At 30.6% G+C, this 17,018-nt stretch overlaps 3 protein-coding genes across 3 annotated transcripts; 2 read left to right on the plus strand and 1 right to left on the minus strand.

Moving 5' to 3' along the window:
- Positions 1–1,295: 1,295 nt before the first annotated feature.
- On the plus strand, positions 1,296–3,300 carry LOC125075066 (glucose-1-phosphatase-like). The gene has a single exon (XM_047686642.1). It carries the CDS (start codon positions 1,456–1,458, stop codon positions 2,641–2,643), a length of 1,188 nt encoding a protein of 395 aa, XP_047542598.1. The 5' UTR covers positions 1,296–1,455; the 3' UTR covers positions 2,644–3,300.
- Positions 3,301–5,107: 1,807 nt separating this feature from the next.
- On the plus strand, positions 5,108–7,813 carry LOC125075065 (glucose-1-phosphatase-like). The gene has a single exon (XM_047686641.1). The coding sequence runs from the start codon at positions 5,369–5,371 to the stop codon at positions 6,626–6,628; it is 1,260 nt and encodes a 419-aa protein (XP_047542597.1). The 5' UTR covers positions 5,108–5,368; the 3' UTR covers positions 6,629–7,813.
- Positions 7,814–8,201: 388 nt separating this feature from the next.
- LOC125075069 (vacuolar protein sorting-associated protein 37A-like) lies at positions 8,202–12,778 on the minus strand. Its single transcript, XM_047686646.1, has 3 exons — positions 12,043–12,778; positions 10,689–10,995; positions 8,202–9,535 (listed from the first exon to the last, which is right to left on the minus strand). Exons 1-3 carry the CDS (start codon positions 12,514–12,516, stop codon positions 9,411–9,413), a joined length of 906 nt encoding a protein of 301 aa, XP_047542602.1. The 5' UTR covers positions 12,517–12,778; the 3' UTR covers positions 8,202–9,410.
- Between the last annotated feature and the right edge of the window lie 4,240 nt (positions 12,779–17,018).

Genomic DNA, 17,018 nt, shown 5'->3' on the forward strand with positions numbered 1-17,018 from the left:
TTATGAATATTCACAATAATATTCTTTAAAGAAACAGTGACTACATTATACGAAAAAAACGAGATATGTCGTGGGACACCCAAATGGAACGAAGTTTCCTTCGATATATATTATTTTAAATAATTATGATGAAATAAAAAAAATATATATTTAAGTAAGCTTATGCTTTTAAGAACATCGTTCCAACAAGAGATTTTAATAACTCTCTAGGAAAAGGTCTCTACAATTATGTATAGTCTAAACTGCAGTTTTTCATTGAAATATGTTTTGATGAATAACAACAATTTAGTTTATTTCGTTTAAACACTAGGTACCTTTACAGTATTACCAGCTACTTATTTGATAATTCCTTACACTGTAGTAGTTTTACTGAACATTTCTGTAAAAACAAAAAAACTATTTAAAAAATATAAAATATTTCACGAGTGAGATACAAACTGAGTTCTTACAGGAGAACGGTCATAATTGCGACGGTTACCCTATATTATTGAAACGCACGTGAAACAACGCACTTCGTACAACAAAACACCTTTACAAAGAGAAGAAAGTTCCGGACATTTGATTATCAACAAAGAGAATACAGGAGTTATACGTCCTGTGTAGGAACAATCTATTTTGCAATGGGAACAGGGTTTATACTATTATAACCTAAAAATTCTACCAGACAATAATTACATGCAATTGCTTGTTTCAATTTTCGTAATGATTTATTTTAAGCATAGGGCTCTTAGCGGCCAATGACGTAAATATACGTTACTAGTTCATTAGGCTAATAAAGAAAATATCATCATTATATATTTATTAAATCGTGCCTGAGAACTACGTACATATATATGTCACTCAGAATACTCAATATGATAATCTTATTATATAATATTAATATTCTAATAATATATCAGTATCGTAACTCGCAATAAATTAAAACTTAGCATTAATTAGTAATTAATAGACAATTAATATATATTAATACTCCGCGCGGTATCAACAGCGTTCATGTTCCGCCCCGTGGGCCGCAGCGTGATATTTAACAGACAATAAATTTCTGTAATAATTAGATAATGAAATGCAAAAAAAAGTTAACATCCAACCCGAAGGTGGCGATAGATACGGCATAAAAAACTCTACCTATATGACATCAGAATAATAAGAATATCATGACGACGTTAATATAAAAAAGTGTAAAAGTTGCTTAGTTAAAATAATGACTAATTTTGCAAAACAGGAAATTATTGTTGTTTTTTAATTAAATACGATATGACTACATTGATGCGTTGAGAGTCCTTGACTTATAAGCAATCGTTAAATAATTGTTCATTTGTGATAGCTACTACATTATCACGAGAGCGTGATGAAATAAACTCAAGTGAAATGTAATCAGTGTTGTCGATTCGATCGACCGAAACAGTTATAAATAATTGTGCAAATATTTTTAATTGCGTTCGGTTATAAGTGAAAATGGCGGGAAAGTTTGACGTTTATATTTTTTTAAATTTATTTTTAATAGTTACTGGACATGAACTTAAACAAGTTTGCATATTAAGTAGGCATAATATTCGTACACCGTTGACAGATAACTTGGAACATTTATCGCCGAATGTTTGGCCAACTTGGAGTCAAGAGCCGGGTATGTTGACAGCGAAAGGGGCAAGATTAGAAGAATACATGGGTGTTTATATCGTGAAGTGGCTTCAAAAGGAAAAGTTGTTTAGTGAAAGTTGTCCGGATAAGGAGTCCATTCTCATTTATGCAAATACGAGACAAAGGACACGTCAATCTGCAAAGGCATTTGTACGAGGTGCGTTTAGTTCTTGCAATGTTAATGTTCACAGCATTAACTCTGAAGAAATGGATCCATTATTTAACCCAATCTTAAGAAATACTTCAGATGTTTTAAAGAACGTTATAATTGCGGAAATGCAGCAAAAATTAAACGAACTTCAACTTAAAGGATCATACGAAGACTTAGAAGGAATTATTGATTTAAAAAATTCACAAGCTTGTAAAATTAATAATGTTTGTAGCTTTGTTGACACTAAAGATGTTATTTATTATGAAATTGGACATGAGCCTAACATCATAGGTCCATTGGCCTATGGAAATTCGATTTTAGATTCATTTTTAATGAGCTATTATGAAGGAATGCCGTTAGAAAAAGTAGCTTGGGGCAAAATCGACAGCTCTGACAAATGGAAATCTCTCGCAGAAATAACAAAAGCGAACCAAAACGTTCGCTTCAATAGTACGATTTTAGCCAAAGAACTAGCAAAACCTTTAACAGATTACATGAAAGCTTTATTTGAAAATAGAAACGCGCCAAAATTCACTCTATTACACGGACATGATTCGAATTTGAATTCAGTAATGGCGGCCATTGGTTTTAAGCATTATGTGTTGCCAGAACAATATGAAACTACCCCATTAGGCGGAAAATTGGTGTTTCAAAAATGGCACAACAAAGAATTTAATTTAGATTTGTTGAAAGTAAATTATGTTTATCAAACTGTTGAACAATTGCGAAAAGGTACAAAACTATCGAATGAAAACCCGCCTCGTTGGGTAGAAATGGAAATTGCAGGATGTCCAAAAGACCAACAAGGATATTGTCTCTGGGACGATTTTATGAAAATATTAAAAGATATTTAATGTAATAGTAGTATGTTATAATATTACACATACTTTACATAGCTACTGAGAAATAATAATGATAACAAAAAACAAACGATTTAAGGTGCCTGCTCATTATTTTACTATTTAATTTAAATAATAATAAAGATATCCATCTTGACGTGTCCGTCAATGGCGAATTTCGCTAGCATGTTGCGAGCGAAGGAGGCTTGAAAAGAAAAATATATAATATAAGTTAGTTAAGCTATATGTATAATGTAATATATAAGAGAGTGTATATAAATAATAACATATCTCTTGTTCTGGTTTAAAAATTTACCAAATTGTTTTAAATCTCTTCACAGCCTCAATGTATTTTTAAATGGTTATCAATCCTATGATATGTATGTACCTTTATATACGTATCTTTAATTTTGTTACAAATTCAATTGTCACTGTTTCCATCGATATTATTGTGGTTTTACATCATATTGTAAGTATATTATGACGCTATAATAAACTACTTATTTTCTATATATAAATCCGTATTGTGTCTCTTGCCTCGCGATAGCAAAAAGTTTGGTTTTAAAGAATAGATATAACTTTGGTGTTTGGTATACTAAAGTAGAATTCGTCATACAAAATCGTCTTTAAAAATAATCAAAACATAAGTATCGAAAAGTATCATTTTCTATTCTTAGTTTAATAGTAGGATCAATCTTATAAAAATATTAGATCAATTTTTTTATGAGATCGTCTTAAATTAGCAGAAAATATAATTTGTAGTTTTATTAGTTTTTCTTTCTAACGATTTTAAAAAGTAGTGATTTTAATTAGTTTGTATTAGCAAAAAAAGCACCATAAATACTATAAACATGATCTATATAATAATAATAAAATAATTACATTCCACTGCTAGACATAGACATCTCTCAAAATGCGCCAAAGGTCACGGTTTTCTGCTTTACACAGCCAGTCGGGTTTCCGCCACCTGCTTTACGTCATCAGAACATCTGGCTGGACATTCTACGCTGCGTTAGCCGATCTCTGGTCTCCACTCTAGGACTCGTCTGCTCCAACGGCCATCGGTTTCTCGACAAACGTGACCAGCTCACGAGTACTAGTTTGCTAATCATGCAAGCTATGTTGTAACTCCAGTTCTTCTCCGGATAATTACATTTCTGATAATACACTTAAAAGATACTTCGGGCACAGCTCCCTCAATTGCAATCTGAGCGATATTTAATTTGTGGACTAGATTCCCGCAGCTAGTGTCCACGTTTGGAAGGTAAGGCGCATTTGTTGAATACTTTTGTTTGCAATGGTTGCGTTATAGGCGATGTAAGGAGTATTAACATAGATGACAACAATTTATGTATACAAAAAAAACGGAGCTAAAAGTTATATTTAGAATATTTATTAATTTGTCAAATCTTATTAAGCATTTCCATGTATTGATTCACTCGCCTCTCCAAGTTTAATTAATATTTTTTAATAAAATTAACCTTAATAAATAATCTTATAATTATATCTTTTTACTATTATTTTAGTCATTATATATATATCATCATAGATACTAAGACATCTTGTAAACTCAAATACCTTTATTCAATATAGAAGCATTACACTTACTTTTTGACTGTCATAAATAAATAAATAAATATAAATATTGGACAACATCAAATATGTACATTACTCTGATCCCAAAGTAAGGAGCTAAAGCACTTATATTATCGAAAATCAGAAATAACGACGGTACCACCAACACCCAGACCCAAGACAACATAGAAAACTAATGAACTTTTTCTACATCGACCTGGCCGGGAATCGAACCCGAGACCTCGAAGTTCATCGAGACCGGTTTTCATGGGTACCCCACCATGAAAACCGGTGTACACACTACTCGACCACGGAGGTCGTCATATAGATAAATTGTACACTACCACCTGTTCAGAAATGAAAATACCCTGATCTGAGAAGAACTGGCAAAAGAAACTCAGCGGTATTTTTTTGATAAATTTATTATTTACATATATTCACAATGAAAAGCAATAGCAAAAGAAGTTATATTTGTGTGAGTGAATAGATCTATAGTCTATTCCAACCATGAGAGCACGAAATCCAAATAAACAATATTTGAGATCGAACTGATACGATGTCATTGGTCAAGAGCTTGAATAATCTATGGTATTCATTACGATTTGAACATCGACGAAACAGTTATTGGAACTTAGATTTAAAGTGGGTTCAACTAGTTAAGTGGAATAGTGTTGTATTGTAAATATTTATTAATTTTGAACTGTTATAATAAGAATATAACAGAGCTTAGAAAATAGCGACGATTAGAATACGACGATACAATAGACATTTCTTCGATTGGATTAGTTTTAAACGTCAAGTGATTTTTCAGAGCTGGCAGCACTAACTAGTTTATGTTTTGTAGTGACTTTATAATGTGTATTGTGTTATGATATTTAATCTGTATTCTGTTCTGTCAAATCACAAGTGTAAATTCGGAAAACACAATGTTATTGCAAATTACTATTTTTTTAAATATATTTAATGTTATATTCATTTATAAGGGTTATTAAATTCAAAGTAAATGTATATGATAAGGTGCAAATAAGATTAAATATTACCATGTAAAACATTGTATTTTTAGGTTACAATTATATGACCTTTTCATCATCGTATTTACACATTTATCTTACACAATTTTATACGTAGGTAGTATGCATCTTTCTTTGTTAAGTATTCAACCATCATGCGTGACAAACGCGAAACTATTAATACACTATTTTTTATATTAATATGTGTCATAATACAAGTGATTGTTTTCGTGTTTATATTTTTTTCAAATGTGCCATCAATGAGATTAGAGCAAGTAGTTATATTAAGCAGGCATAATGTGAGAACTCCTTTGTCTAAAAACCTTGGCAGAATGACCCCACAGCCATGGCCACACTTTAAGGAAAAACCTGGATATCTTACTGAAAAAGGTTTTGTTTTAGAAGGCTATATGGGTACTTTTTTTTTCAGTTGGTTACATAATGAAGGTTTACTATCTAAAAATTGTCCAACAGATGAAGAATTCTATGTATATGCAAATTCAATGCAGAGAACACTGTTCTCTGCACAAGCATTTGTTAATAAAGCTTTCCCAGATTGTAACATTACAGTGCACCATACTGATCTAAATAAAACAGATCTCATTTTCAATCCAGTAATACATAATTCTTCAGCAATTTTTAAAGATATTGCTCTTAAAGAAATGAAATATGTTTTAGACAATTTAAATTTAGAGCAATCCTATAAATCCATGGAAAATATTCTCAATTACAAATACTCAGATCTTTGTAAACTAGATAATGAATGTGACATGAGTAAGGATAAAAATCAATTAGAAATATTGGTAGGCAAAAAGCCTAAACTCTCGGGACCTTTAAAATTGTGTAATGAAGCTATTGATGACTTTTTGATGTCATATTATAATGGATTTCCCATGGAAGATGTTGCTTGGGGCAAATTAAATGGAAAAAATAAATGGCATTCAGTTTTGGACCTTACCGCTGGTTATCATAATGTTACTTTTAACACAACCCATGTCTCAAAAGATATAGCAAAACCACTTTTAAAATATATGACTGACATATTCAATGATAAAATCTCTAATGTTGTTTTATTAATGGGGCATGATGCAAATATTAATGTAATGTTAAACGCAATGTCTTTTAAACCATATAATTTATCGGATAGTTTTGTTTCAACACCAATTGGCGGGAAGATTGTTTTCCAGAAGTGGTTTGACATGACATTAAATAAATATTTGCTAAAAATTAATTATATTTATCAAACAAATAAACAGCTGAGACATGGTCATGTATTATCACTAAAAAGCCCGCCAAACTTTGCTTTGTTAGAATTAAAATATTGCAAAACAGATAACAACGGTTTTTGTCTTTGGGATGATTTTATTCGATTTTTAAATAAAATTTATGACGATAATTATGAAGCCTTGTCTTAGATATAAAAAAACGATCATAAAATCTTATTCATATGACTGCAAATACTACAGTTTACTCGAATAGATTAAATGTGTTAATATAAGTAACTATATCATAAAAAAATATGAAGTTAAAAAAAAGTTAGTGTGCTATTTGCGTTAGAGGAACGTGTTTAAATTGTAAACTGGAAAGTGTAATAATGGTCAGATAGCTACCATGATTCGTCTAGATATTTGTGATTGAAGAAGTTAAATTAATTTTAATTAAACTAAGAGTGTACCCACAAAAGACGGCTCAGTTGGCAAAGGAGATTTCTAAAGGGACATACAAATCACGAAACCTTAAAACAAAATAATATGACGTTTTCTATGAAATTTTATCTCCTATGTAATCAGTGGCAATTTTTTACAAGATGCGGTACTATAAGCAAAATATAATTAAAAGTCTACGTAATTTTTTATACAGAATCTGCTGCAATTTTATTTAACGTATCAGTCGTCGTCGTCATGATGTTTTGAGGTGTTTATTAAGTCTATCTTTATATATATAAAATTACATATAATAATAATACTTTATTTATATAAAATGACAACTGGGCTACATGTATAGAGTTCAATAACTTCTTTGTTTTTTTAATGTATACATTAATGTTTTGATAAGATATCAATTGCCATGTCTTCTAGTCAATAAAGGTCAACAGTAGACATACAGATAAGATAATTTCTATATAATATAAAACAGACTTTTCCCGCCGTCTGTACACTTAGATTTTTTTTAAACTACACAACGGATTTTAATGCGATTTTTCCAATAAAAAGAGAATAAAGGAAAATTTATATGTATAATATGGATGTTATATAGTTTTATTATAATACAATAGTAAGCACAGATAATGTTATCTGTACTTACGATAGTTCGATAAACTCTTCAATCTTAAAAAACCTTTATCACTGGGCTGTTCCAGGAAGTAGTTCCCGTAGTTATTAAGAATATTGCGTAAAATCTGTATTTAAATTATAAGAAAATTAAAATATATAGGTATATGTTTATTTTTAAATAATAAGGAATATATTTTGTAATTTAAGTATAGATTTGTTTTTATATTAAAAATAATTATTGAGAGGATTGTAAATATATTACATAATATGTATTTTAAAAATGATCAATATTACGATAGTATTTAAGCTATGTTTATGTAAAAAAATGACAACCATTTTAAGATATACTTAGTAAATATAAATTCATGTTATCAGAAGCCCTTGTTTTATTTCTGGCTTTGAGTCGTATTATGATGATAGATTATAAATTACCTATTAAAAGTTGACAAGATAACTGAAAACAGCTATAAACCTCCATTTTTTTTAAATTTACCATTATACTGATTACTATAATTTAAATTCTTGAAGCATACAGATAAAATAAACAAGGCGTTACCATTTTATAATAAAATTGCATGATAAACGATTGATTTATAATGTAGAAGATAAAACTCTTTAATATTACTAGGCAATCGTTTTTTAAATTAAAACAAATATATGTTATATACAAGAATTTAATAAAATTTCATCCGAAATAGTTACACTTTTAACTTCGTAAATACGCGGGTATTGATGAGCACTATGAAACATAATTATTCAAAAAATAAAATTTGGTAGATTATCATTCGTTAACAGTACCGAGTCTCGACAATGAAATAAGCGTATAGAAATTTAATAAAAAATTTAGATAAATATATATTTTAAAATTTAACTAAATTTATATTCACGTATTTAATAATCACGACTATTTTTATTGCTAATTTTTACTCTTATAAATATATCATAATATCATGTTATTTTTAGCGTAGTTCGATCGAAGAAGGAATAAAATAAACAAACTTTACTTTATTTTACATTGTCCATGCGATTTGCACACCAAATAGTTCTTGATTATATCATATTTACTTATATCCACTTTAATTTTACTTCTAATATTTTAGATGACAACATCGCCGAAGTTCAAAACGACTTTTTTTCAAATCAATAGCGAAAGCCGAAAACCACAGATTATTTCAGATCTCAACAAATAGCGTCACGACAATTCAGTCTAAGTTATTTATCTATCTTTAAATCTTCTGCCTTTACAACAGCCTATAGATACCCTACGTGCTGTGAATATACTAATTCTCAGATACGTTATACAACAACATTAATATTATACACACAGAGGATTTTTCACGTTTTTTTTTTTTTATTTTAAATAATAAAACAAAGGGCGAAATAATTGTACTAAGGTTATAATATTTTTTTATTGATAATACTGGCTATTCCTGTTTCCAATACAATTCTAATATAATTCTCTAACAATAAGTGTAATAAAAATGTATCCAACGCTAATAATCCAATTTGTATAAATCAAACTTACCGCATTACTAGTCTGTGTACCGTAGCCATTGTCGCTCATTGTAATAAGTATTAGTTATTCTATACATCATCAACGGGCGCTTGTGTTTGTAATTATTCATAGTCTTGCTTATTCAACCTTTGTATTAAATCAATAAAAAAATTTAATCGTATAATTACTAAGTTTGTTTACCATTGAAGGTTAATCAATGATAAGTCATAAATATTAATTACAAACTAATTTTATTTGATATTGCACACAATAAAGACCGATTGTTTGTATCATTCACCACTCGAATAGTGAACGGGAACTTCCTACCAACAAAATATTTCCCTTTCGTTCCATTCCATGCAGCTAACACACCGACTATAAATAAATGGTATATATCAATGTAAGTGTATGATTATTTTAGAAATAGTTTTACGTCGTAGCTTTGTCCAATTGAGCTAGCTGATGAGCCAGCCTCTCCTCTCTCGCTCGCCTTGCTTGTCCCAGTGCTCTTTTTTCAGCAAATTTAGCTATGAATGTCTCGACTGGAATGTTACCTGTAAAAGAAAAAATGTCAACATCTTCATCAAATAGACAAAAACAAAAAGGTTCAGTAGCGTTTTCTTTCTCAGTCTTTCATCAAAGTTTCTTGTCATTTTTTTGTTTTATACCAATTACAGAGCTTAGTGTTGTCAATTAAAAAAAAAATTGGTAATGAGTAACCAAATTTCCAATAAATATTATGGTCGAATTACGATCAACGGGCAAACACTAGTACCTTTAAATAATTAGAATTCAAAACGGATCTCGACACGAATAAAATCTTTTATGTGTTAATAATATTAACCTTATTTAATCGAGCGATACGTTTTGTGACGACAGAATCCGAGACGTGGGCCTTCGCCGCCGACCTCTTTACCAAGCTCAAGGTCACGTGCTTTGGAAAGAGCAATGCTCGGTATTCCACTACGCGACGTAATTCGTAATTTTGTAATGTATTTGTATTCATAACTCACATTAATCAAGGGTTACGTCTATTAACTATTCCAACCACAAGAGGATGGAAGCCAAATAAACAACATTTGACATCGAATTGATGAGATACCATTGGTCGAGAGCTAATAAATATCTATGGATTTTAGAAAAAATGGCGTTGTAAACGTCGACGGAGCTTCTATCGAAAGTTTGAAAGTAAAATTGAAGTGGATATTAGTAGTTATAGCATATTCCGATGGAAGTAGGAAAAAAGAAAAACAAACCTTAGATATAGGTATTTCGTGCGACTTTCTAATAACTTAGCTATGTTGATATATAGTGATTACAATAATTAAATAATTTTATTTTTCGCATTGTCAAATAGCCTATTATATCCATTTTAATTTTTAATCCAAAGTTCTGATAAATACTTCGCCTACATTTAAAATGCTTTTTTTCTCTATGAATGTCAACGAGATGCAAAAAATTTTATATAAAAAAGTTAGTAATTTTTTATATATGTATAATATATGCACCAAAATCCAGTAGTAGTTAAAGTTGTTCTTTAAGATAGACACTTACCAGTATGATATTAAAAACTTATTATCATACTCGTTAACAATCAAGTGGCCTGAATATATTTTTTAGTTTGAATTTTAATTAAAGCATAGCATGTATTTTGCCCTAAAATACATACTATGCCAGAGGGGAGCAGTAAATTTAAATTATAAATACCTAGTAAAAACTGTTCAGCAATCACTTCGGCATCTTCGTCTGCTTTACAGGCTCCATCCTTTAAGCAGTCTCTGATCCTGTGCGGATCGTACATTTCAGATAACTTTTGATGTTTCCGATTCAGTTCCTCAAAACTCATTTTCATTTGCACAATGGTCGATATACGGTCGAGGACGTCTGTTTTAAGATCATCTAAGACTTGTTGCTTCATTATATTCTCTTGTGCTATGAGTTCAATGCTTGTCATAAGCTCCTCCGTTTCCAAATCGAGTTCCAATAATTGTGGATTTGTTTCTAGTAATTTATCCTGAAATTAAATAACAGGATAAGAAGTGTAGTTCAATTTGTATAGTTTTCCTTTTCTATAGGTAGGCAGACTGGCAAGTGGGCTACCTAATGGTATGTAGTCAACACCACTTATATATAACACCGTAGAATTGTAAATACGAATGGTATTTACAATTTTATGATGACATATACATCATCACCTTTTTCCAACCTCGGAAACAAAGATGCTATATTCCTTGTTCCTGTAGTTACTCCACCTTACTCATCCTTCATCCGGGAACACAATATTTCTAAGTATTGTTGCTTGATAGTAAAAAATGTGGCAAGTATGTGGTACCTACCAAGACATGTTTACATAGAGATGACCAAGCAGCAAAAAGGTTTCTTTTATAACAATAAATATCCACTGCAGGTCAAAACTTCTTCAATTTTAATGTTTATTAATATTAAAATACAATATAAATACTCTTTACTGTACACTACATTATAAAATAACAGTTATGCCAACTGAAGCTAGAGATGATGTACAAAGACAGTATTTTTGTAAAAAGCAATCACTTCCAGACAATCTTTGGGCATACTTATTAGTACATAAAATATATTTAAATATGGAGATAAAAATATGCAAAATATTTGTTATGAATTTTAGGTTTTTAGGTTGTAACTTTATTTATATATTGTATATAAATAATCATTATTGCATCAATTAGTGGTTGTATATTGAGTGCTTGTATTCACATGATGGAGATAGTTTACAATTATGCTCGGATCAGGTGGGTAGGGGCAAAAATTATTTACGTATTTGGTTTTTACCAAAAAAGTACACAACCAAATTATTTATTTTTTTAAATTATAATAATAATAAAATTCATTCAAAATTACAAATAGGACATAGTTATTTATTGAACAATCAGGTGGGTTTACTGTACTCGTGACTAGGATATGATATAGTTTCAACACAGATTACTTCATTAGCTGCAGATTAGTTCTCTATTTGGTATGTTTAAGAACTTATTGATTTTTTTTTTTCAATGTAGATACAAAACCAATAGTTACTTTTATTTACCTGTAAATCTGGATTCTCCATAATCTCTTGCAATTCCTCAACTGTCAATTCACTTAATTCCGGAAACATCAACGATTGTGAGCTGTAACTTGATTGGGGACTTGTGTCCGTTGATTTATCTTCATGGCTTATAATTGGTACTGATCTTTGGAATTCACGGATAATAGCTTGAACTACACGACCTAAGTCTGAATGTGGGGTGTAGTTCATCAAGCCTGGAGCGCCCACTACTTGGTTTGAGTTTTCCAGTAGCCACGGATGTGGTATCACAGGATTTATAAATATATTTGGTCTTTCATTAGGAAATTCAGGGTTTAGAACTACATTCAGACTAAAACTGCGTCCGCTAGCTTCGAATTCCACTTTATACTCGGAGTTTTCGTTTATTTCGGTTACATTATCGTTGAAAATTTTTAACGTGTCAATTTGTCTTTTCCTTATATCTTGCTCAGTTAAATATGTTCGTGGTAACATATTAAATTACTTAAATATAATTGTATCTGATTAAATTGTCTTATAGTCAATTATAACTTTTATTTTTTTGTTTCGCTTCAATAGGTTTGCATAGTTATTCCATAATCACGAATTATGTATCAAATTGATGAATATTACAATGACATTTTATACAAACGACACCTATTGAAAGTTTAAGAAACTTCAGTTCAATTTAAATGTATTTTAAAAGATATAAAATTCCAAACAGCCTAAATCAATAATGAAATACTCGAGTTCAAAATCAGCTTCAAGTATAATACTTCAATAATTTGTCAATTGTCATTTTTCTGTCAACGTCATAGCAGAGTTGCCAGCCCTTTCCGTTGAGTGCTCGTTTTAACATTTAAACTAACTTTAAGAAAATTAATTCTGTATCTCCTAGGATATATTATTTCGCTCAATAAATCTACACTCTAATCTGTTTTAAATTCTGGAAGATGATGAAAGTCATATGTTATTTCAGACGTATTGGCGCCGGAGACTGCAGATTACATTCTAAAACATCAAAGTCAATCTGATTTGTTGCATTAGGTGTATCGAAAATACGAACGGCGGCGCGTCTTGAGACTGTATAATTATCAATAAAAAGTTCTTGATCAGCTTTATTGTTGTTCCTATTTACACTAAATACTGATTTACATACTGATTTATAGACTTCCGCATATAAACCCTTTTCTAAATATACAAGATTATTTTAGGATTTAGATGTAGACAATTTTGCGAAAACGACTATATATATATAGTCGCATGAGCATCAGGCGACGCGACGAGCGATGTTGACAATTTGCACCAAGCCCTACCAATTGTGAATTTGTATTCGTCCAAGTTCTAACTTTATTTAATGTTCAATTTGATCTTGTACTAATTGTTTCACTAATAAAACAATAGTATGAATTAGATCCGATGCGTATGCAATGATAACAAATAGAATACACACAACATAGCACAAAAAGGTTGTAGGTGTAATCACAGGCACAAGGGACATAACATCTTAGTTCCCGAGGTTGGTGGCGCATAGGTGATGTAAGGAATGGTTAATATTTCTTACAGCGCCTTTGTCTATGGGCGGTGGTGACCACTTACTATCAGGTGGCCCATATGCTCGTCCGCCAACCAATGCCATAAAAAAAAAGGTAAAAATAAAAAATAAATAAATATATATATTCCATATCACATCGTGTGTATGTCTTCCGCTATATTTATCTTCCAAATATAATTTATTCGATGAGAAAAATCGAGCCGAGATGGCCCAGTGGGTAGAACGCGTGCATCTTAACCGATGATTTCGGGTTCAAACCCAGGCAGGCACCGCTGAATTTGCATGTGCTTAATTTGTGTTGACAATTCATCTCGTGATCGATGGTGAATGAAAACATCGTGAGGAAATCTGCATGTGTCTAATTTCAATGAAATTCTGCCACATGTGTATTCCACCAACCCGCATTGGAGCAGCGTGGTGGAACATGCTCCATACCTTCTCCTCAAAGGGAGAATAGGCCTTTGCCCAGCTGTGGGAAATTAACAGGCTGCTAATGTAAAAAAATGTAAATGAGAAAAATCTGGTGCAGTTATACAGACAATAGGCTATTTGACTGGTTTTTAAAATGCATTTTATATTGAATGAATGAATAAATGAAATGAAATAAACTTTATTGTACACCATAAACAACACGAAACACACAGAAAACAAAGTGTAACAAAATTATTAAATACAACAAACGAAAAATATTATTTAGTAGAGGTTAACGAACCCAGTAATAGTTGCCTTTTTTAATTCTAGTACATATTTACTGAAAAATACCAAAATAAAAATTCCGTATTTAAATAGCGCGCGAAAACGCTACTTTGACAATATGGCGCTGCAATGGGGTCACTTGCCTGTATTGTGATCTGTGGCACATATAATCCATATACAGCAGGCGAACGAGGTTAACCAGCAAGTGACGTCATCATAAGCCCGACCAATCGGGAACGTTTTGTAAAAAAAATAGATTTTTGAATAAATCAATTATTATTTTCAATTTTCATTGATAACTAACCATTTTTAAACATAATTTATACTGATTACAATAGACTAGAGACATTTTATTTTTCGCACTGTCAAATAACCTATTAGTATATCTTACATAGCTTTACATTTAATTGAAAACTGTACCCACTTGAATAAATGATGTTTAGATCTTATCGTAAAGGTAAAAAACATGCAACAATTGTTACGTATTTTCATCTAAATTAATTTCACTTCGTAAACAAACTAATCAGGACGTGTCGTGGGTCTCGTTATGCTTGTTTTGTAATATAATAATTATAGTTTTAAGTACAACTGAGATGGCCTAATATTTGAAGCACGAGAATACAGTGCCACAGCCGTGCAGTGTGTAGCAGGCATTACTGATTCTTAACGATTCATCAATTCCAATAATATTTATTTTTTATTTATATCACATTTGGTGACAAAGGAAATAAATGTGCGGAAACATGCATAATGTTATGTCGGGTGCAGTTATTCCGGAATGGAGTACAATAGTAGAATAAACTCCGAAATTGTCCCTTTAGCAGGAAGCTTTTGGTCTGTAGAGGGACATTTGGTTTGGTGCTTGTTGACTTCCAGGCAGGAGACATAACATACATATATAATTGTATTTAACTAACATGACTGTTTTTTAGATATTGAATAAGAGTTTCTTGCCGGTTCTTCTCGGTAGAATCTACATTGCGAACCAGTGGTAAATTACTTTAAATAGTTTGTTAAATGACGATTCAAAAGTGCATGTAAAGGCCTACTTGAATACAGTATATTTTGATTTGGTGTGGGGTTGTACAGTAAATATTGTTACAGAAGTAAAGTACGAAAATACTCCTTATAGGAGAGTTGTATTAATAGCTACCCTAAAGAAAATTGATATGCCCGTTTTATTACATATTTTTTAAAGCGCCTATCGAAATATCTATAATAATTGCATTTATCATAAACATCGCTAACTTAAACAATACTATTTTCCATTTGGATAATCGAGGTAGATATTTAAAAGCTGGTTATTAATTTACAAATTACGGTTTGAAAATTAATAATGAGTATTTAAAATAATTATCTTGTATATTTCTTGTTGATATTTGTGTCACGAAATGTAATTATTGGTGCAGAGAATGATAAAATTACAAGAAAAAAGGCATTGAGTTCGAGAAAATATCAAAAAGTCTTGGTCATTTTTATTTCGATTTTGTTTTCATTAGGATAAGCGACAGTAGATACAATATCACATCCAAAATAAAAAATAAATTACATTTTAAAATTATCTAGGCAAAGGTTCTACTGCTTACAGGTAGTCTCACCATGCGATATCATATTACACAATGTATGTATTCAAAATACAAATTAAACATAAGCAATAACTAAAAATAATAAGTATAATACATTCTTTAACTATTATATAATAAATAATAATGAATAAAAACAATAAGTTTAATGATAAAATTAGAATTACGCACAAACAAATTTATTTATTTTTCGATTGAACTGAGGGCGACTGTCGTGACATATGTCTAAATCGCTTATAATATTATTTTCTAATATTAAGATAGAACCACACGTCCTGATATTTTTCTCTATATCTTGTTGTTAATACCTTATGTGATTTTAGCACGATATATAGAAGATAATTAAATTTTTGTTCTCTAGACGCAAAATGCGTGCAAAATAGTTTTTAAGTTATTGCATTGTGTATTTAAAATATTTTATATAATTAAAATAATAAATTATATATTCTTACGGCACGTAATAATATAAGAATCGTTACGGTAGCATGCGAAAGCGATTTTGTGGCGCTCGCCTAAGATACGGAGAGGTTACCCATGGTTTTTTAGCGGGTACCGATGTACTAGGGCGCACTGAGCACTAGACTAATTGACTGAGCCCCAAATACCGACCTCCACTTTAGTTGGTTGATACGTGTAACAGCGAATTAATGAAAGGTAATTTTAGATACAAAATATTATGTTAAATACGTTCTCTATCCGGAGAAAAAAGTGTAAACACCATGCTTTGTAGCTATGTATCGTATATATTACCGAAGTGAAATATATTAGAAAAAAAATAAACCAATAATTTATACTTAAAACAATTTACTAATAAATCAAAAAAAGTTCTAACTTTGAATTTAGGTTAACATAAATAAAACACCAAAACATACATATTGAAGTAAAAATACTTACTCGGTTAAGCTTACGAGTCCAAAATAAAACGCAAGGAACACTTTTAACAAATTACAAGTCGCACCAATATCGACCTTATTATCCGCGCTCAAAATGAAAAATATTCGCGGTTTAATTTGGTTTCGCGCGATTTTGTTTTTTTTTTTTAATTGTTCTAGTTCGAGTTGAAGCTCCGCGGCATATGCGGTTAGAGAAGTTTGATTAGATTAGTCTACATTGGTTTATTTCATAGTATTATGTCTTACGGAATTTTTCTTTGGGATAACGCT

This window comes from Vanessa atalanta, chromosome 29 (genome assembly GCF_905147765.1).
Source record: "Vanessa atalanta chromosome 29, ilVanAtal1.2, whole genome shotgun sequence".
Classification (NCBI taxonomy): Eukaryota; Metazoa; Arthropoda; class Insecta; order Lepidoptera; family Nymphalidae; genus Vanessa; species Vanessa atalanta.

Excerpts from the sequence above, each read along its gene's own strand:
- LOC125075066 (XM_047686642.1), top strand. The coding sequence starts at position 1,456 with ATGGCGGGAAAGTTTGACGTTTATATTTTTTTAAATTTATTTTTAATA.
- LOC125075065 (XM_047686641.1), top strand. The coding sequence starts at position 5,369 with ATGCGTGACAAACGCGAAACTATTAATACACTATTTTTTATATTAATA.
- LOC125075069 (XM_047686646.1), bottom strand. The coding sequence starts at position 12,516 with ATGTTACCACGAACATATTTAACTGAGCAAGATATAAGGAAAAGACAA. Across the intron at positions 10,996-12,042 it reads TGGAGAATCCAGATTTACAG|GATAAATTACTAGAAACAAA; the intron begins GTAAATAAAAGT and ends ATTTAATTTCAG. Across the intron at positions 9,536-10,688 it reads TGCTGAACAGTTTTTACTAG|GTAACATTCCAGTCGAGACA; the intron begins GTATTTATAATT and ends TTTCTTTTACAG.